Below are 22,408 nucleotides of genomic sequence, written 5' to 3'. Positions count from 1 at the left end.
ATGTAAAAATATTATTTTACCACTGTTGCAATTCTCTCGAGGGAAGTAGAACAAGAATAACAATAAGTATTACTTTTATGGCCACTGCAGCTATGAAGCTCGGCTAGTGAAGACGGTGGTGCTTGGATAGGGTGCCAATACAAGTTGCCAAGCATCCAGTGGGATTGGACAGCGTGAAGGATGCTCTCATCCAGAAATTAAATCTGAATTCAATGGATGGGGTTGTTAAAGTTGGAATATGGGGTATTGGTGGTATTGGCAAGACCACAATTGCCAAGGCTGTCTACAATCAAATTTATACTGATTTTGAAGCTGCTTCATTTGTATCTATTGTCCGCTCCACTGCTGCAGACGACACAGGCCTTACAAAGTTGCAGATGCAGATTCTTGAACAGTTAACTAAATATGAGGGAACAGCGTACAATGTTGATCAGGGCATGTCTTTGTTGAGAGAACGTTTGGGAGGAAAATGTGTTATGCTTATTTTGGACGATGTGGATGGTGTTAAACAATTGGATGCATTGGTTGGGGACTGGCTGGCACATCACAGCAGAGTTATTATTACTACGAGAGACAAACACATCCTTAATGTTGCTAAAGTCTCATCTGAATGCATCCACGAGATGAGGGGATTGGATATGAGTGAAGGTCTCCAACTATTTAGTTGGCATGCTTTTCTCAAAGCATCTGCAAGTCCAGATTACGAACATCTGTCCAAAGAAATAGTGGAAGCTTGTAAGGGGCATCCTCTTTCATTGGAAGTGATTGGATCCTTCCTCTATGATAAGCAGGATGACACAGATTGTTGGATGGAAGCTCTTCGCAACATTACCCGCTACCCAGAAATTCAAGAAAGGCTTTACATCAGTTATGATGCTCTTAATGATGTGGAAAAGGAAATCTTTTTGGACATTGCTTGCGTCTTTATTGGAGAAGAGAAATCATTGCCCGTTGTCTTCTGGAAATCCGTGTACAGGAAGGTATACTCTGTTGTATCTAATCTTTTAATGAAGTCATCGATAAAGATTGACGATGAAGGAAGATTTGATATGCATGATCATTTGCGAGATATGGGGCAAGGCATTGCTGAAAAAGAAAAAGAGTGTACCCGTCTATCAGAGGCAAACGTTTTAAACACCATAACCAACAACCGTAATTTCTCTCGCATTCGAATTAATGGAGGCAATTCACAAAGGCTTGAACAGATGTTTCCACCCGGTCTTCGCTATCTTGATTTGGAGGATCTAAGCATTGAAGGCGTGACACAAGACACGCTAGCCATGCTTCCTACAAGTTTGATATGGTTAAGACTGGCAGATTGTGACTTTGAGATGAATAGAGCAATAAAGAAGCCAGGCCACTCCTCCATTAACATTTGGCAACTGAAGATTATGCAATTACAATTCTGTGATCACCTTGACAGCTTTCTTATCTCCTCCATATTTTCACTTCCAGATATACAGCTGCAGCACTTGGACATGGTAGGGTGTATAGGTTTAAACAAACTCCCCGATTCCATTGGCAACTTGTCACAGCTGCAGCACTTGGACATGGAATGCTGTGATGGTTTAGATAACCTCCCTGATTTCATTGGCAACCTGTCACAGCTGCAGTACTTGAACATGGAATGGTGTGATGGTTTAAACAAACTCTCTGATTCCATTGGCAACCTGTCACAGCTGCAGCACTTGGACATGGGATGGTGTACAGGTTTAAACAACCTCTCTGATTCCATTGACAACCTATCACAGCTGCAGCGCTTGGACATGAGAGGGTGTAATGGTTTCAACAACCTTCCTGATTCCATTGGCAACCTGACACAGTTGCAGCACTTGTACATGAGAGAGTGTACAAGTTTAAACAACCTCCCTGATTCCATTGGCAACCTGTCACAGCTGCAACACTTGGACATGAGAGGGTGTAATGGTTTAAACAACCTCCCTGATTCCATTGGCAACCTGTCACAGCTGCAACACTTGGACATGGGAGGGTGTACAGGTTTAAACAACCCCCCTGATTCCATTGGCAACCTGTCACAGCTGCAGCACTTGGACATGGGAGGGTGTGAAGGTTTAAACAACCTCCCTGATTCCATTGGCAACATGTCACAGCTGCAGCACTTGGACATGCCAAGTTGTACAGGTTTAAACAAACTCCCTGATTCCATTGGCAAAATGTCACAGCTGCAGCACTTGGACATGCGAAGGTGTTATGGTTTAAACAACCTCCCTGATTCCATTGGCAACCTGTCACAGCTGCAGCACTTGAACATGGGATGGTGTGATGGTGTAAACAAACTCCCTGATTCCATTGGCAACCTGTCACAGCTGCAGCACTTGAACATGGGATGGTGTGATGGTTTAAACAAACTCCCTGATTCCATTGGCAACCTGTCACAGCTCCAACATTTCAATATAGAAAATTGTAGTAATTTAAATAACCTCCCTGATGATGCAGTATTGAACATGGAAATGGTGTACATTGTTTAAAAAAGAAGAGTACATAAATGACCTTACTTAAAAATATCTTTATAAGAACAGTAAAATATAGATTTGGATAATATTAAATAAAGATGAGTGAGCTGATATAATCAAAATTATTCTTTATATACCAATTTACCTCGAGGAAATATTTAAAAAGTTTCCCTTCCGCATGAAAAATGAGAATCTCAAATATATTAGAATTTAAAACCATTTCTCTTGCCATAATGCAATATTTGTTAACGCATATAAATTGTGTACGAATATCAATCAAAAGTGAGGATTGACTATTGTCTAAGTGGAATAATGTGAATTTTGGAAAGTGTCCATCTTACTTTACAAGAGGAGTTTCCACTTGATTACATTGTTTTAATAAAAATATTTATATAATTTAATTTTGAAGCTGTTCAATTTCATTGTAAAATGTATTATTTTTTTATTGATTGAATTGTCTTGTGATTTTTATTTCTCTTTTTAATGTTTGTGTTGATTTTTTAAATAAAATTATATTATTTAATTTTTTGTTTAATTTTTTATAGTAAAGTTTTAAATTTAATTTGAAATAAAATTTATGATTATAAAAATTTATATTTATATTTTAATTTTTTATATTAATAGAAAAGTTTAGTTTAAAGTGATATATAATTTAAGATATTATTATCATAATATTAATGAAGTAACATTAAAGCAAAGTATCTTCCCTAAAGTAAAGATTGATTAGTTATGAAAGAATAAGTTTTCTTTTGATTTCTATTATCCTCTTTCATAATTGAAAATTAAAACATTTAAAAAATATATTTTTACCCAAATAAAAAACATACCGAAGAAATCTACATCTAATTAAAACAAGTGCCACGTAGTGGCTAGTACTTGGTGCTTTAATAATGTAATAGAAGTAATAAATGTAACAAGCTAACCCTAATTAAGTTGTAATCTTATTTGAACATAACTACAAAAGTCATGTTCCAATACCTCTTTGAATCCTAACAATAATTTAAGCCTAGCACTAAATGCTTTTTTTTACATATAAGTCTAATTGATCCTTAACCCTAACTCCAATTTTTAACTTTAGAATCATAGTCCTAACCCTAATTGAACCCTACTCCTAATTAAACTCTAACACTAAGCTATAAATCTAACCCTAATTGAACTATAATCCTAACCTTATTTTTATAGTAATCGAATATATTTTTTTCAAACAATTAGCAAATAAAAGAGATTAATTAAAATAATCATACAATTAATTTTATTAAATCAATTTATTTAATTTTTTTCAATTAAGAATACTATAACTCTTCTAAAATTTAATATTCATTTGAGAATGTGATTTGTGAACAAATCATAAATTATACCTCAATAGTAGTAAAGAAAATTTAAATATTTGTTGTAGCAAAAGAGAGGAAAGTGAGAACAATTTTTATTTATATTAGATTTTATTAACATTCATTATATTATTTTTTGTATATTCATTGTATTATTTTTTTAAATATTATTATTTTATATTATCTTACACTAAGCATAATATAATCTTATATTTTATTTATATTATAAAAATGTTAGTTTTATACTATTAATGTAAAAATTATTAGATTATTGTTTTTATTATTCTAATTACTAGTGTATTATATTGTTGACTTAATATTATTATCAATATTAGTACTTTTTTTTTAATGTAAGTGCTATCTTTATGGGGATAGCTCCCTATATTGCTCCAAAAAGTTGTACATATAATATCCTTACTAATTACAATACTAGCCGAATAGATCAACTACTACTTAAAAAACTAGGAGCAAGTGAATTAATTGTCTTATACCTATTTAGGCCCGACACATGCAAAACCATTATTATACAATACCCCTTACACATTCCTTAAAAAATGCATCACTTGCGATATCAGTTCGCCCAGGTTGAAAAGAGTGTCTGAAGATGCCTCTGTCAGCCACCAGTCATCTGCCTCCTTCAGTTGTCTAAATGTTGTTAGATCTCCATTCATAGCCCCATCTATGAAGGTCGACCAGGCTGTCTTGACAAAATTCCTCTTCCGGTGCTTCTCCTCCCTCCACTCCCTATCCTCTCTCTCCTCCTCATTATCCACCATATTCTGAGCATCGACGTCCTCCTCATCATCTATCTGATCTCCATCCTCTTCTGTCTCTTCTTCTGAGTCTAAGGACATATAGTTATCAGGATTGAAATAAATTTTGAGAATACTTTCCTTAACTCCATTCTGCATCTCACACAGAGCTTCCGCCACCGCATCCCCATAGGCTTCATTCACAAAGTCTCCCACAATTTCGATGCAACTCTCCTTGGATTCCAGGACATCCACAATCGGTGCTAATACAGCCTCGTAGATGAAGCCATCGCACTAGTGTCTTTCCAAATTCGAGGAAATATCCACCATTTCCAGAATAGCCTCATAGATTTCATCCTTTGTGTTAAAAAGTGTAATGCACTGATGCTCAATAGTCTCTACACAATTCCTGCATGCAATCCCTATAAATGGAGTCATCCTATGCACCTTATAACAATAGAGATGGTTTTCCCTAAACAACCTCTATCTTAATATAGGAGTCTGTTGCTTCTAGAATATGGTAAAACAACCTTGGCAAACCACACATATCCTATCCCGAGGACAGACAATATGGGAAAATCTATTTTTAGATCTTTTGCACCTACTTATACTGCTCCTGCCGCCTACTCAGAATTGTCATGTCCATTTGGAAATAACTGTCAAAATATCTTAATACTACTCTTAATCTTCCCCATGACTAGGACATATTGTCGGCGGTACTCGCAAAGTTTTGATTCCTTGTCTGCAATGCATGACTGAAATTCTGAATTGCCATAATGATAAACATTCCTTAAGAAAGGAAGCGAGGTGAGGACACCTCACATATAGAATAATATTATCCCTATCCTATGCCCTATCAGGGATGATTCAGGACGTCCTTCTTGATGACTTTCATTACTTCTTGAGGTACATCAACTAGCAGGAACGAGCAGTACAAATTTTCCCCTACTACTCCCAAATTAGCCAGGAAGTCTGCCACTTTGTTCCCTTCTCTATATGTGTGAATAATTTCAAAAAACCCAATCCGATCCAACAAATTATTTATACAAGGCAGCAATTTGTTTAACCTCCAATTGTAAAAAGCAAATTTTGTCATACCATTGACAATGACTTGGGAATATCCTTCAATGATAACCTTGGAGATGTCCCCTTCAACACACATATTCAATCCTTCTTCTAAAGCTCTGATTTCTGCTTCATTGTTAGAGCACTCCCCTAAATTACCGTACACTCCACTAATCAGTTCACCATCCTCGTCTCTTAGAACAACCTTGAAACCAGCCCTGCCTTGATTACCTTTACTGGCCCCATCAAAATTAAGCTTCACCCAATCCTTTGGTGGTGCTTTCCATTTGATCAGTTTCCTGTCTACCTATTTCTTGGCAGGAGCGACTAATCCTGTTTCTTTCAAAGACCATTTAGAATCCATACTTCTATCCCAATTGTTATATCTGAACTTCTTTCTCATTACCCTTTTACCATTAACAACTTCCTCAATGGCAATCTTAATTTTTTGAAATAAGTTGCTCGATAGAGAGCTCCACATCCTTAAATATTCTCCCATTTCTCTCCTTCCAAATATGCCATACTACTAAAGTTGGTCCTGCCAACCAAATATCCCCCCATTTCGATTTGTCCATCTGAGGCCATGAAAATAAAAACGATTTCAATCCTTCATTTCTTACAATGCTCAAATTCAACATACCAAACAACCAATCCCAACACCTGCAAGAAAAGGAACATTTATACAACAAATGATTCATTGTCTATTCCTTGTCTTTACATAATACACATCTACTAGGCCCAACTATGCCTATAGTCTTCAGTCTACTCCCAATGAGTACCCTATCATGAAGGGAAATCCAAAGAAAGGCTCCAGCTTTAGGAAGAATTCTATTGCTCCAACATAACTTATGTGGCCAGAAGGAGTCCCTCACTCTTTGTCTTTGTATTTCATACCCAAGTTTAACATTATAGTCCCCTGATTTGGTAGCACACCAAAAAAGAGTATCTTCTTCCTCAGATACCAATAACGTCCTACTACTTAATATTTTAGCCAGTTTGGTGCATAATTCCCTACTCCCAATCTCTATAAGATTCCACTTAACCTTATCTCCCCTAACACCTCCTCCTTCAAAATACCAATCCACTTTGTCACCTATTTCATTTGCCACATCATTCACCCAATTCTAATCCTCAAACATTTCCCTGATAGGCTTCCCAACATCCCACGAATCATCCCAAAAATTTTCCTTCCACCCATTCCTAACTTGTCAAGACAGATGATTGGTAATAATAAATATACTTTCCCACAGGAAATTCCACACAGTTGATCACTTGGCTATGTTTGCTATAGTAAAAATTCTCTCTGAATCCTCTAAATCCAAATATTTGTTCCTCAACACTCTGCACCAGAGTTTCTCAGGGTATTTGTACATATTCCAAGCTAGTTTTGCACCTAATGCTAGGTTCTGAGGATCCATTTTCCTTAAACTAGCCCCTCCTTCCTCTTTAGTCAGACAGGATGTCTCCCAATTAATCAGTGGGATTTTCTTAGCCTCCTTTGCCCCTTCCCATATGAATTTCTTGAGAAAACCATCTAGCTTCTTGCTAGCCACCTAAGGCATCCTGAAGCATGACATGCTATAAATGGGTATAGCCGATAAGACTGATCTAATCATGGTTATCCTCCCTGCTTGGGATAGCCATCTATTTTTCCACTACTCTGATTTGCCTTTACACTTGTTAATCACATCCTCCCAAATTTGGTTTTGTCTGCTACCAAAGTTGATATTGATTCCCAGGTATTTGAGTGGAAATAGTCCAACTTGATATTCTAATAGGCAGGCTATTTTATTCTGGGATTGTCTATTGGTGTTAAAAAAGAACACCTGTGATTTCTCCTTCTTCATAATCTGCCCCGATGCCTTTGAGTACTCCTCCAGTGTTGTCTTGATAATAGAGGCCTCTTGAATAGTGGCTTCTGCGAATAGCAACGTATCGTCTACAAATTGTGAATGAGTAATGGGCTCCACCAAGGGGTGTACAATGATCCCTTTCCACCTGACCGATCTGCATAGTCTTCTGATCTTACTCCCTAACACTTCCACCATCAAAACAAACAGGGATGGTGACAAGGGATCTCCTTGTCTCAATTCATCGGTAGCATCAAAGAAGCCACAAACAAATCCATTCACTAAAATGGAGAAACTTACAGAAGAAATACAAAATTTGATTCAATCTATCCATTTGCTATCAAAACCCATATGCACAAGGACTTGTAACAAAAAATTCCAAACAACCTTATCATATGCTTTTTCTACTTCAAGCTTGATTGCCATACCTTTAATTTTTTATTTGACCATGGAGTGCAATACTTCTGAGACCAATATGATGCTATCTGTAATCTCCCTACCTGGAGTAAAACCATTTTGATTATCTGCCACAAGTTTAAGTAGAATCTTTTTGAGCCTAGAAGCCATAGCTTTGGAGATGATCTTGTATATCGTGTTACAAAGTGAGATGGGATGAAAGTCAGTCATCGATTTATAGCTCTTCTTCTTTGGAATAAGTACAATCATGGTATGATTCAATTCCCTCACAAACTTCTTATTCTTTCTAAAATCTTCCAATACTACCCAAATATCATTGCCCATGAAATCTCAACATGATTGAAATACTTCGGCCGTATAGCCATTAGGACCGAGAGCTTTGAATGGATGCAAGGCAAATGTATCCTCTTTCACCTCTTCCATGGAAAAAGAAGCCATAAGCATCTTATTATCTGCAAGGGAGATCTGTGTCTCAATATTTTCAGAGATAAACGAAATGTGATCTGTCCTCAGGGGTCCACCGTTGCCCAAAACTATCATGAAGTTATCTAAGGTAGCCTGTTCTATATCATTCCCGAAGGAGCACCAACTTACTTTCTCATCTTTGATGGAAGTGATTTTATTGAAAGTTATTCTGGCCTTGGCAGAGGCATGAAAAAATTTGGTATTGGAATCCCCTTCCGCAATCCATAATTCTCTAGATTTGTCTCTCCAATGTAGTTCTTCTCTCTTGAAAATTTCCAAGTATTCTACTTTCAATTTACTTTCTTGTATATATTCCTCGTCAATCATGTCGGCTAACATCACATGTTCATTGATGCTTTCCAATGCTTCTTCTACTCTTAATTTTTCTACAAATATATTTTTGAAGGATTCTTTGTTCCAAATTTTAATGTTCTATTTCAAAAACTTCATTTTTTTTTGCAAAACAAAAACTAGGAGAACCCACAAACTTGTTTCCTTCATCCCACCACCTTTTGAGATTTCTTTTAAAATTAGGATCTCTCCACCACTTGCTTAAAAATCTGAAATAGCTCCTACGGGTTGTCATGTCTTGATCTATATTTAACAGAACAGGAAGATGATCTGAACCAACTTGTGGAATAATGGTTGTGGAGATCATAAACTTCCCATTAATCCAAAAATCACTAACAAAGAACCTATCCAATCTTTCAGAAATCTTAGAGAATAATATCCTCCTGTTAGTCCAAGTAAACAAACCATTCTTTGGAACCACATCTGCCACTTTGATAGAGTTGATGAAATCTCTAAAATCCTCCATGACTTTGGAACTTTTTCCGAGTCCACCCAATTTATCATCCAAATCCAGAATAGCATTAAAATCTCCAGCCACAATAACTCTGTCTAGGTTAAGCTTGTTAAAATGATCGAGAATCTCCCCCCAAACTCTCGCCTTCTCCTCTATTTTTATAGGACCACATACATTAATCAAGGGGAAATCCGTAAGTCCACCCATACTGGAAACTCGAACAATCATCCAATTAGAGTTGGAAGCAATAGAAGAAATAGAAATAGATGACGGATTCCAAAGAATACCAAGCCCCCCTGTTGTTCCAGTAGCCGCTTGAAACAAACTACTCCATTTAAAAAAAAATTAGAGAAATCTTGAGCCTTAACGTCAAACAGCTTGGTCTCTTAAATCAAAACTATATCAATCGCCAACTTGTCAATCGCTCTCTTGACCAAGTGTCTTTTGTTAGGGGCAACAAGACCCCTGACATTCCAAGTAAGAATCTTCATCTATTCCCAAGGGAGGGATTCCCTCCCTTGGACATCTTCAGAAAATCCAAAATACTAACAATAACTTTATCTGAGGCTCTGTCTTCCCTGACTTGCTTCTTGCTCCTACGACCTCTGCATCCATTGGATTTACCCAACAAGCCATTTGCTGATTTACTGATACATCTAGTGTCCACATTATCCAGTTCATCTCCTTTGATTTCACCTTCTTCTAAGAATAATTCACTAGTACATTTGGGCCTAATTTTCGACGGCTAATTGTCGGATTTGCGACGACCAAACGTCGGTCTTCCAACAAAATTTACCATCGAAAACTCAAATCAAGACATTACCCATTTGGAATGCAACTGTATCTATTTGGAATGCATTACCCAAACACCACAATTGATCACTCACACACGAAGTTCCACGAGTGTGATCTTTTTCAAATCCTAATATGATTTCTATCTCGTCAACCTCTAGAGGAGCCACCTGACTTGGCCCCATCCAAACCAAGATCCATTCTTCCCACTTTTCAAGATTGTATTTCTCTTCACTATCTTGCAGTTTCCCTCATGAATTTTCAATTATAGTGTAGAGTTCTTCACGAAGGACACCACCACATCGTCTAGAGTCTGTGCTTCAATTTTTTTCTTTGATCCCATGGAGGCCAATAGTCCTTTGTCTGAGGAAGTGCTTCCTGAATAGTCATGGGGGGGAGAGGTAATGCTTTAAATTGCCCTTCTATTGGAAGATTGTGTACATAACCTCTTGGTCTTCTGAAAGCTGAAAATTACTTCGAGTCTGCCAACTCTGGTTCCACACTATAGAAATTTTTGGATATTGACTTCCAAATATCCCTCGGTGCAAAAGTATCATTCTCATAATATAAAAAAGGTGCTCCTTGCATGAACACATTGATTTCCTCCAAGCGTGGCCCAATAGGTTTCGCAAGAACTCCAAAACCAGTTAGTCCCTCCAGACATAAATTAGAGACGTCACATCAGACACTCCAGACATTGTTTGTTTGTATTGCATACTATCTATCTATTTATCACCCTTAAACACTTTCCTCTACCATTCTCCAATTGCTCTCTTCTAGGCAGCTGATGAGCTTGTTTCCATGTCATTCAAGATAATTCCTGCTTGCTTTCTTTTAGGAAATTTGCTTGCACATGACTCTTCAACTTGTATGTTCTTCTTCCGTACAGATATAAATTTTAATTCATGCTCAGATAATAATTAAATAAAATAAGCATTTGTAATGAAAAGATTTAGTCATTCGATGTTACATATTATCTGATGGAAAGATCCTAGACAATTCTTGGAGAAAGGAAACATCATTGATAATCATTTTTTGCAAATAACACTGAATCAAATAAATTAAAAATGTTTCATGTAATTTTTAAAAGTAGAACTCGTTCAATGCTTTCATGCACTTACGGCAAAGTCGTCTGACCCACACCATTATGCATAATAGAACAAATCAATATAATAGGCTATTATAAAGAATATATACAAAAATATGAAAGAACATTAAATTACCATTACAAACCCATAAACCATTAAATAGTGAAAATAGATATAAATTTGTAAATGTCTCCCTATAAACACCACAACCATAACCAAAACAAAAAAAAATCTTACCCGCAAAAACTTAGCTGGTGAGTTGCAAGTCTACAACATCTCTCAGATGATCAAATCGTTTCTTAATTTTGTTCTTCTGGTTAGTCAATGGATTTAGTTGCATGTTCAAGTTTTCTATTTGAAGCCTTCTATTTCCCTATATTTGAGACATAATAAAATTCTTGTGAGTAGGAAATTTGTTCAGGAGTTACGTGTGAAGAATTTGGCAAAGTAAATGATGACAATCAAACTCAAATTTTATCTGTCTTGATTAAAGAATTTTATCCTGATGGCCTTAAATTAAAGTTCTTTCTCTATTTTTTGGTGATCTCTGGAGCAGAGGTTGCTTTGCATCAACCTGGGATACATTTAACTTGTGTTGTATCTGTGGAAATATGTATCCTAGGATGATGCAATGCAACCTCTGCTCCACCAATACCAGATAGAAGAGAAAGTACTTTAATTTAAAGCCATCACGATAAAATGCTTTCAAGACATATATTAGGTATAAAAGGAAGCCTACCCTGTCATTTGAAGGGGTTTACCTACAATTCAAGTGATCTCTTAATTATAAAATCAATTCAATTCCAAGTGAACATGCAATCAAGCATTCATCAAGAATTGGAGAAATCAATTTAATAAAGATATTTAATAAAGATATCATCTTTTAAATTAAGAAATGGGTAGGAGATTAAGAATACAAACCTTCCATATTGCACACTTCAAGGTATATTAAAATTAGTTTAAAGTGTATTCATTTAGGGAACTTTCATAAAATATTCTCAACTTACATATCATAAAAGGATCTTAAAATATTCATTGTTTATAATGATCAGAATTTGGTTGTTCCATACACCTTCCTTTACTATTTTAAAAATATCATCGACCAAAATATTGTGCAGCAGTAGTATGGAGTGCATTTCATCTATTTTATGTCTAAATATTTCATCATACCACTTTCTTTTCAAAGGTGACTAATCGATTGCGGTGTTTGGGTAATGCATTCCAAATAGATCCAGTTGCATACCATTTATCTGTCTTGATTAAAGACTTTTATCTTGATGGCATTAAATTAAAGTTCTTTCTCTATTTTTGGTGATCTATGGAGCAGAGGTTGCTTTGCATTGACCTGGGATACATTTAACTTGTGTTGTATCTGTGGAAATATGTATCCTAGGACGATGCAATGCAACCTCTGCTCCACCAATACTAGATAGAAGAGAAAGTACTTTAATTTAAAGCCATCAGGATAAAATGCTTTCAAGACATATATAAGGTATAAAAGGAAGCCTACCCTATCATTTGAAGGGGTCTACCTACAATTCAAGTGATCTCTTAGTTATAAAATCAATTCAATTCCAAGTGAACAGGCAATCAAGCATTGAAGGAGAATTCAAGTTGGTGCGGGTGCATTTGGAAGACAAAAGGACTCAATGAAGCCATTAAAGACTTTTGAAGATCTTAGGAGTGAAGAGCCAATCAATTATGATGTCTTAAGGGGGCAGCCTTAAACAACACACACTAAGCTTTGACTGCTTAGGTGTATTGTGGGCCCATTCCTTCCCTTGACGTCCCTTCCCGTCTGTTTCCGTTAAAAAGACAATCACCGTTAGCATTTGAATTCAAACAGTTTTCTCGCGTTTGACTGCATAGAACAAAGCAAATGGCATAAGAAACTCTCATCTATCTCGCAGCTATCATAGAATACCTCCCCGAGGAGATTTTTGCATGTCCTTTCCTGCTTTATGCTGTCGATGAAATACATAAGCGTCCTCACAATGCAGTCAATGCAACAAATAGATTTCCATTTCGATCAGTTTTATTTGCCAACGTACTCTCTACCTGTGCCAAAATGGGAGCTTTGGAACAGAGTATGGGCTTCCATCAAAGCAGAAGGTAAGGGTAATTAACTCTTGTTTGGGATTTTCATTCCATTCACCAAGGTTGGCATCTATTCTAAGACTTTGTGTCATGGCCAAGCTAAATGATTTGCCTCTAGTTTCTCTCCAATCTAGTCACCTAGTAGCATGTGAAATCTATCTCTTCCTAATTATTATTCTCTCCATCTTGTTAATGACCATTTCATTAATGAATCCTTCCTCATAATTTTGGATAAGTGACACAATGTTAGCTCAAGGAATCTTTTCAATCCTCTTTCAAGATTCTTTCCCAAGTAATAATCTTGCATATTGGAAAATAAATTACGCTTCTATTTTTCCAAGATACTCTTCCTTATAATGTTTAGATTTATTCTAAAGTGCTCATTGTGACTCATGTTTACTACTCTTCCTATTAGTCTCATTCCAATATCTCCTATAAAAATATGGAATGATTACATTTATATTTTATTTGTGTCTCCTAAATATCCACAAAATTTGGAACGATAATACAATTTTTTAATAATATTTAATTGTAAAAGAAAGGATTAAAATGGAACTAAACACTCTAAATAAATTAATCAGGGTTAAAGGGATAAACTAGGATCAATTCATGAAGGCAAGATCTGTTATCTCAAAATTAATAGATTCATGCAAGAAAAGAAATATTAAATCTAGAGATAAAATTCTTGAAAAATTTAGCTAGCTAAAAGCGAAAGAATGTTGTCAAGCTCTCATTTTCGCACAGATTGGCAAAGGGTGTAGAGGAGAAATAACTAATGAACTTACCCCTGTCTCATATAACCCTATGTTGGCTAGGCCCCACAATAATTAGAAGATCCTAATTACTATTGTCCTAAACCTTGCATTGATCGTCACAATTTCACAGTGAATTGAGTTAATTAGTCCATTAGCGAGATTGGGAAAGAGTTTGGTATTGAGTTAGGTGTTGGTGGAAGGTTTAAGGAGGTACACTATCATCATAATTAATGTTAGAGAGTGTTGTGTGGAGAAGAATGGCTGTAATGCCCCGCCAGGGAACCCCGAAGGGATAAAGCCATAACACAAGAATAGAGTGCAATAATTTTTTTTTTTTAAAGTTACACCACATTAAGATACAACAAGATATCAAAGATTCAGATTAAATAGCGAAAGACATCAACTAACACCTAAAGAGTTTCCCAACATGATTACTTAATTACACCTTTCCCTTGATACTCACACTTAATCCAATAAGTTGATTATCTTATAACGAGATAATTCTTAAACAAGGATAATTTCTTTCAAAGGATGGAAATATAAATTACAAGACAAGTTTCATCCATTAAGATCTCTTCATAATCTACATTCAAGCTTTTCATGAAAATACAAGCCATGCATCTAATATTCTAACACACTAGAATTTCATCATAAACATAAGAGATCTTCCATACACACTTAATTTCCTTAATAATGATTGAATATATTCCATTACTCTAAGTTACATTCTTTCACAATCCAATTTACTGCATTATAAAAAATGTTGCATACATGCATCTACGATAAATCTCATCTAAACCACTTATGCATTCGATCAAAATGGCATTCATACATGCTAACACTAAACATGAAATATAATAAATAAAAGCATCACATAACACCAAGATGATCTTGGAGTTCACCCCTAAAGGGCTACATCTCCGTGTCTGCTCAACTGCAAGACCCCTCTGATAATTAATAAAGTTAAGAATACATGAGGTTACACCATTACAATCCGGCCATCAAGGTGAAACATAATCAATATACAAACGACCGCATCGGTCAATAAATACATAAACGATCCCTGAAAAGGAAAGGATCCAGCTGAACAAAATCAAAGCTAATAAAAAGGTCCATTAGAGCACCCATAAAACTGAGTCATCACCACCCAAGGTCTAACATGAAACCAGGTACTCACAAGGGCATAGACAATAGGATGACCCACAAACGTGCTCCTAACAGGACAAAACGACAACACACTAGCGAACGTAGGGACAAGCGTCATCACACAACCTAGTATGGTTACCATGGCAAGTCTTCATAGGTTCTAGCCCCATACACTGGTTACCCTGGCAACCTAATCTGTACCTCTGGCCCATCCAAGCCTCATGTGGACCCACACATCCTTTCATGAAGACAAGGATGATGGTTTGCCATTTCAGGCCTTCTCACAGCATGTAGAGTCTGTGTTAGCACTCGTCCCATGTGTGAGGCACAATTATCTTACTTAGAGATTACATTCTAATCTACTGTTAGGTTATCACTTATTAGACTCACTTTCAACGGGTTACCCAGCAACCACTTTGGGCGTGGCCCCCAATCGAAAACCACTTTCCCATACGACACTAGACTATTCTCAAGCAACCTCAGACATCAAGGACACACATGGTCAAGCCAACAGAATTCAAAAAGGAGGGAATAACCATCTGGTCAAACACGACTCAAAAGAGGTACACTACTGACGGTACTCTAACCAGAGACTTGACCAACTATGGTCAACCACGAATCATCATTCGACACCCACACAAAGGATATGACCAATTATGACAATACCACAAAACAATAGTCAAACTCGTAACCGAGGACTGGAACAGGTACCCAAGTTAATCCATATGACAGGGTCCAATTGAATAAATCAAAACTTGCCATTACTTAAGCAAAAGTGAATATAGAAATTAAACTCGCATAGGCAATAACCGGAAAAGACAATATTTTCCCATATTAATTTAAACATAAAAGTTGATCCAATTCTCTGATTGATCTAAGTTTTCAAAAAGCATTGACAGAAAAATCACTGTTACCAGGTGAGTACAATACCACAATTTTCAATGGTCCATTCGCCTATGTCTCAAAATAGAGGAAGATTATAACTATACCATTTGTTTTACAAATTGAAAATACCATTAACTCATCAACATTCCAAACAATACATTATTAATTTCCTATAGTATATCATTTAAATGATCCAAATTTCCAATGATAAAATATTCATTTACTTCTCAATTACTCAAATGATATGTTCTTGAATAAAATATTATTTAACATAATCAATTAGTAAATATATCATATTTCAACAATTTTCCAATAAAATAATATTCTATTTTCTTTTAAACCAATACTTCCTCAATTAGACAAATACCCAAATTAACTATTAATTAAGGTATATATTTATTAATCCAAGATTAATCAAAATATAACCAATTAATATTTAATTGTGAAATTAGCAATTCTAGAATTTAATTAGAAGAAGTGCGTTAATCATAAAATGAAATTTTTTTGTATTAGAAATAAGGAGATCAAAAATACAAGAGATCACAGAGTATCAGAGTTCATAGGCCAAGCCTCACACCATCAAAAATGAAGTATATACAACGAATCAACAGGACAAAATCATAAACCAAGACACCTAGTAAAGCACTTCATCTCAGGTGTCCACCCAAGCCACCCATCCCATGGAGCCATCCATCCATACCATGCTTTTCTGATCTTGGATTTGTTTCAGCGTGTAAACCATCTCACTATTAGCATTGTGAGGTCTTCTTTTAATCTCCTTGCTAATTTTGCTGAAGGTTTGATTGAAAGCATGTATATTATCCAGGTGCAGCCTCCAGAAATATCCATTTTTAACCTCATTTGTAAAAAAGGTAGCATGACCATCCTTGAGCAGCCTTTTGAATTTAGCCTTGTTGATTTTCATGGTCATCTGAATCTGCGAAAAAATTTTAAAGTATGTGAGACTTCGAAAAGACTCAGTAAGCATTCTAGGGATATTTTGAAATCTTTCTTCATTTCTACACTTCCAAATTTGCCATAAAATGTTAGATGAGGTAATATCCCAAAACATATTAACATCTTTTCTAGCTTTAGATATAAAACCAGTAATAACTTCAAAAAAATTGAAATTAGAAGGGATAGAAATACCAAACATTAACCAAATCTCTTTGGAAAAACTACACTCAAAGAAGATATGCTTCCCCGTTTTCGAGGTTTTGCAAATGCCGCAATAGTTAATATCAGAGAAAGAGTTCCTAATAGGCAGCTTATTGAGAATAAGTAACCATTTAAAATATTTAATTTTAGGATCAACAGAACTTTTCCAAAGATAATTAAAAACTTTCTTCCAAGAAGAAATATCCAAATCAGTATTCCAAATATTGTTAATATGATTGATGATGTCAACATTATAATTTAAAACAGAATAAATATTCTTGGCTTTAAGTTTGGAGATGGTGATACCATCAGGCCATTTTATCTTCAAATAACTATTAGAGTCCACATGACATAGGGTAGGAAAGTCTTTACTAGCTTTAACAATCATACTATAAGTCTTTTTATGAGAATCAGGAAGCTTAAATTTATTCTTTAATTCATCCCAAGGGATAAGTCTGTCCATTTCAAAGATATCAATGAATTGCTTGATTCCAAGGTTAGCCCAATATTTAGCCGAGCACCCTTGGGTAAGAGCAAGGGGTTTATTACCAAGCTTAAGGTTCCACCAAATGGATCTTTCACCATGGAGGGTTTTATTATCATAGAAGTCTTTGTTAGTGATGAATTGCCTAACATGGTTCCAGGCCTTCCAGATGGATTTAAAAACCGCCGAGCCTTGAACTATAATAGGAAATTCACCACAAATGAGATCAATGAGAGGAAGATTTTTCCAGAATTTAGCATTTTTAGGACATCCCCTCTCAATATTATTACAAATCAAAACTTTCCAAGGATCATCTCCCTCTAAGGCATGAAAGATCCATTTGGAGGCCAAAGCAAGACCGCAAAGTCTTAGATCTTTCAACCCTAGGCCCCCAAGGAGCTTATCAACATGACACCATTTCCAATTGACAGAGTGCAGCTTTTTATTTCCCTTCCCATCAGACCAGAGATAATTTCTAATAGCTTTCTGGATTTCCAAAACTTGGTAGTCATTAAACATCCAAGCAGAGGCATAATATATGTTGTAAGAAGACATAATTTTTTGGCAAACTTGGATTCTTCCAGCAAGAGATAGAGACCTATTGTGCCACTTGTTCAGCTTATTATGGATCTTATCCTTGACCCAACCCCACATCTCTTTTAAAGAGGGATTAACAGAAAAGGGGATACCCAAATATCTGACAACTTTAGAGGGGCCACCCCATTGGAAATCAAATTTACTAAACCACACAGGATGTTGATCATCCCAACCAAGACAAATAGATTTGGCATGGGATAATCTAGCTCCAGAAATTTTACAGAAGAAATTAAGTTTATTGATCATGGCAAAAAAATTCTCTTCAGAGGCTTCATGAAACAAAGAAGTATCATCAGCAAACTGACAGTTTATAATTTCCTTATTATTAGGAAGGATGATGCCTTTAACAGCAGGGGATAAAGTGTTGTCCCTAAGAATATAAAAAAGAGCGGGAGCAAGAGGGCACCCTTGTCTAATCGATCTTCCCAAAGGGAAGATGGTAGACAGGGATCCATTAACATCAATTTGAGCATGAGCATCCTTGAGAAGCATTTTCACAATACCACAAAAGAAGGATGGGAAACCAAAAGCCTCAAGCATCATATTAATAAAATTCCATTCAATTATGTCATAAGCCTTCTCAAAATCCAGTAAAAACATAGAAACATTTTGATTAGTATGCTTAGCCCAATTAAGAGCTTCCCAACTAGTATTAAGATTCTCTAATATATATCTACCCTTCACAAATCCAGTTTGGGTAGGGCAAACAAATTTGGGGAGAATGGCTTCAAGCCTAGTTGACATAATCTTAGCCAAAATTTTATAAGAAACATTTAAAAGAGTTATAGGCCTCCAATTCTTAATAAGGGATTTATCACCCTCCTTAGGGATGAGTTTAATGATACCAGAATTAATATCCCTACCCAGGGTTCCAGTATCGATGGCTTCATTATAAATATTAATTAAGACTTTGCTAATCCATTTACTGTTAGCCTTGTAGAATTCCGCAGGTAGCCCGTCAGGCCCAGGAGCTCTATCATTATTAAGGGAATTGATAGATTTCTCAATTTCCTCAAGAGACAAGGGTTGCTCAAGAATAGAAGCATCCTCAGCCGAGATCCTTTTAGGAATAAGATTCATACATTGATCTCTAAGGGCCCTAGCCTCCTGAGAATCCTCCGAAGAAAAAAGATTTTTATAAAATTCAGCAAATTCACTCTTGATAATATCAATATCAGTAATCAATTGATTGTCAATAAGCAGTTTATCAATAGATTCCTTAGCTTGCTTATGTTTAATAAGATTAAAGAAAAATTTACTACCTCTATCTCCATAATGTAACCAATGGGCTCTTGAACTAATTCTCGCCCCTAGAGCTTTTTGATGTTGATGTTTTCTGAGAGCATTCTTAGCATGGGCAAGCTGGTGACAGAGATAAGGATCATCCGGGTTATTTTGGATATCAATTTCAGCATTATAAAGATTATCATTAAGCCAGGATTCCTTAAATCTATAATCTTTGGCCTTCTTTTGACCAATAGTTCTTAAAAAGTTCTGCCAAGCAGAGACATCTAGACTCCACCTACGGATATAGGATAAAGAGGGAAAATGAGACTCATTGATGAGTCTAATAATGGAAATGGCAGCAAGAATGTCATTATCCTCCAGAAGGCCAGTGTTGAGAATGAATTTACAGTTAGAATGATTGCTATAAATAGGTGAGCAGCCGAGATTAAGAGATATAGAAATAGGGTGGTGATCTGAAAGAGTGGTAGGGGAGACAAGCACCAAGTTATTATTCTTATCCGGAATCACAGAAAAGAAATTGCTATTAAGATAGAATCTATCAAGTCTAGAGTAGATTCTATACTGACCCTTCTGAAAATTACACCAAGTAAACCAGAGGCCAGGGTTATTATTCTTGCTTCCCCTTAAAGGATCAAAAAGGGATTTAGTCCTTTTAAAGTTATTCCAGGTAAGTCTTTCCTGCTCTTTCCAAGAGAAAGGGAGACCTCCTAGTTTATCTTCTTGATTCTCAATCATATTGAAATCACCTCCAAACATCCAGGGAATGTCAGGAAGCGAGCTAAGCCAAGACCAAAACATACTCCTTTCTGTATAATCATTGGCAGCATAAACAGAACATATACCAAAATCCATATCATTATGATTAAAGATCAACCAAATAGCTCTATTACAAGGTGAAAAACCGAAACTTTTAATTTTAGGTCCCCATTTGGGGCTGAGTAAAATTGCCAATCCCCCTCTACCCTGAGGGTGATTAGTGGAGAATTTGATAGCATCTCTCCAGATAGAATTAAGATTGGATTCGAGATTGAATCCAGTAGACTTAATTTCTTGCAGCATAATCATATCAATATTAATTCGAGAGCTGAGAAAATTCTTAATAACAAACTTTCTATCAGGACATTCCAGTCCTCTAATATTCCAAGAGACGCAATTCATTGAGATAGAATTAGAGAATTAGACGCCTCAACACCCACGATGTCCTCCATAGGAGAAACATCCTCAGAGTCAGTTTGATTCTGCTTCTTACTGTTCTTGTTTTTGTTCTTGGATCCCGGAGGTCTTCCCTTCCTTCTAGTAGTGAGGATATCCTCATTATCAGATAGAGAAGGGGAAGAAGCCTCCAGCACCGGAGATTGATTATTAACAACAGCAGGGTTTGCCGGCATGACTTCAACTATGAAATCATCCGAGATCTCTTGAAAATATTTCACAGGGGGATTCTGTTTTGAAGAAATGAGTTTGGTGGGAGCCTTAGAAGTAGATAGAGGGGGGACAGAGGGTTTAGTATTGTCTTTAGTAGTCATATTAGCTGCAGAAGGAGGGGATACAAAAGGCATATTTGGAGTCGAGTCTTTTTTACTCGACCGATTTTTCCTTTTTTTGTAACAATTTGAAAACCATCTGTATCCACTATGCTAGTAAATGATACATTTTGAGAGAACGGTGCTTGAAGCGGAGAGGGGGGAGATTGTGAGGGGGCAAGTGGGGAAGGCATAGGATTAGTTTTAGCAGAGGAAGGGGGAACCGACTGGGTAGAAATGGGGAGGTTAAAAGGATTAGTATTCTTTTGGGTTTTATTTCTGATAATCGGGCAATCTTTCCTAAGATGCCCCTCTTTTCTACATAAAAAACACGCGTTCAAACCTCCTAGGGTTTCAACAGGGCAGGAGACCTGCTCATTAACTATAGAAATGTTAATTTCTTTGGGTAAATCCTGCCCAGGCTTCAAAGCAATAAGAACTCTCGCATCTAAATGAGGGACTAAACGAGCAGAGTCATCCATTCGTAAGAATTTTCCTAGGGGTTCAACCAACTGAGGAATAAAACGCCACAAAAAAGGGGGAATTTGTTTAATGAGAACCCATCTTGGAGCTGAGAGAGAAACCACCTCATCAAGGTTAGCCTCCGCATTCCAAGCCAGAGCCCTGAATGTGGTGTTTCCAACTGTCCAATATTCTTTTTTTAGCACAGCCTGTTGAGATTCATTATTGATAAAAAACACAACAAACAATCCTTTCTGTATCTACCTACAAAAAGAAATTTGATAGCCAAGCTTTAAGTTCCAATAATTATAAAACCAGTCATCTAAGAATTTCCTAGCAGGCACTTTATCAATTTCAACAGCAGAGAAGAAGATGGCGGTATTTCTTAATCTTTCTTTTTCCTTAATAATCTCATTTAACATTTCAAGGTTAGGAGTAACATGAAATGCAGAAGGATTACCGATTGTTGTGTTTTCATCTTGTGTAGGTTTGGCGAAGCGAGCACCAGAAGCGATTGCAGGAGATGAATTTGCAATCACCTCCAGAAAGGATCTCGGCTTGTTGCCAGGGTTTGAACTAGGTCTAGGCACATTATTAGCAGAGTTATCAATTGATTTCGAAGCAGACACATTACTGCTACGGGGAACTGAAACATCTGAAAAATTAGAAGGCATATTAAATTTAGGGTTTGGGATTAAGGGTGGATCACACCTGATTCCTTGTCCATTTGCCGAATCATCAAAATTACCATTGCTTCTGGTGACGCCAGCAGTATCTCCTGTTTGAGTATTGCAACGCACATCCTGAGAGATCGCCATAGCAGCAACAGGTGCCACCTTGTCACTGTTTTGCAGGGGTGGAAAAAATGACAGCCAGATTTTGTACTTCATCTGTGCGAGCCACCAGATTTGCCATTTTGGATTGCCCTGTGTCCCTAAAATTGGAGCCGTCCTTCATTGCCCTAGAAAGCGAACGCAGTCAGGGTTGAATACCAAGCGAACGCAGTCTCATAAAATG

General features: G+C 36.4%; 1 protein-coding gene across 1 annotated transcript; it reads left to right on the top strand.

Annotated features, from left to right (window-relative positions):
* The first annotated feature begins 212 nt into the window (after window positions 1-212).
* LOC131035906 (disease resistance protein RPV1-like) lies at window positions 213-2,489 on the top strand. The gene has a single exon (XM_057967676.2). The coding sequence runs from the start codon at window positions 213-215 to the stop codon at window positions 2,487-2,489; it is 2,277 nt and encodes a 758-aa protein (XP_057823659.2).
* The last annotated feature ends 19,919 nt before the right edge of the window (window positions 2,490-22,408 follow it).

Source organism: Cryptomeria japonica, chromosome 8 (assembly GCF_030272615.1).
Source record: "Cryptomeria japonica chromosome 8, Sugi_1.0, whole genome shotgun sequence".
Taxonomy (NCBI): Eukaryota; Viridiplantae; Streptophyta; class Pinopsida; order Cupressales; family Cupressaceae; genus Cryptomeria; species Cryptomeria japonica.
The sequence above is the reverse complement of the archived record's forward strand: the minus strand, read 5'-3'. Positions and strand labels throughout refer to the sequence as shown.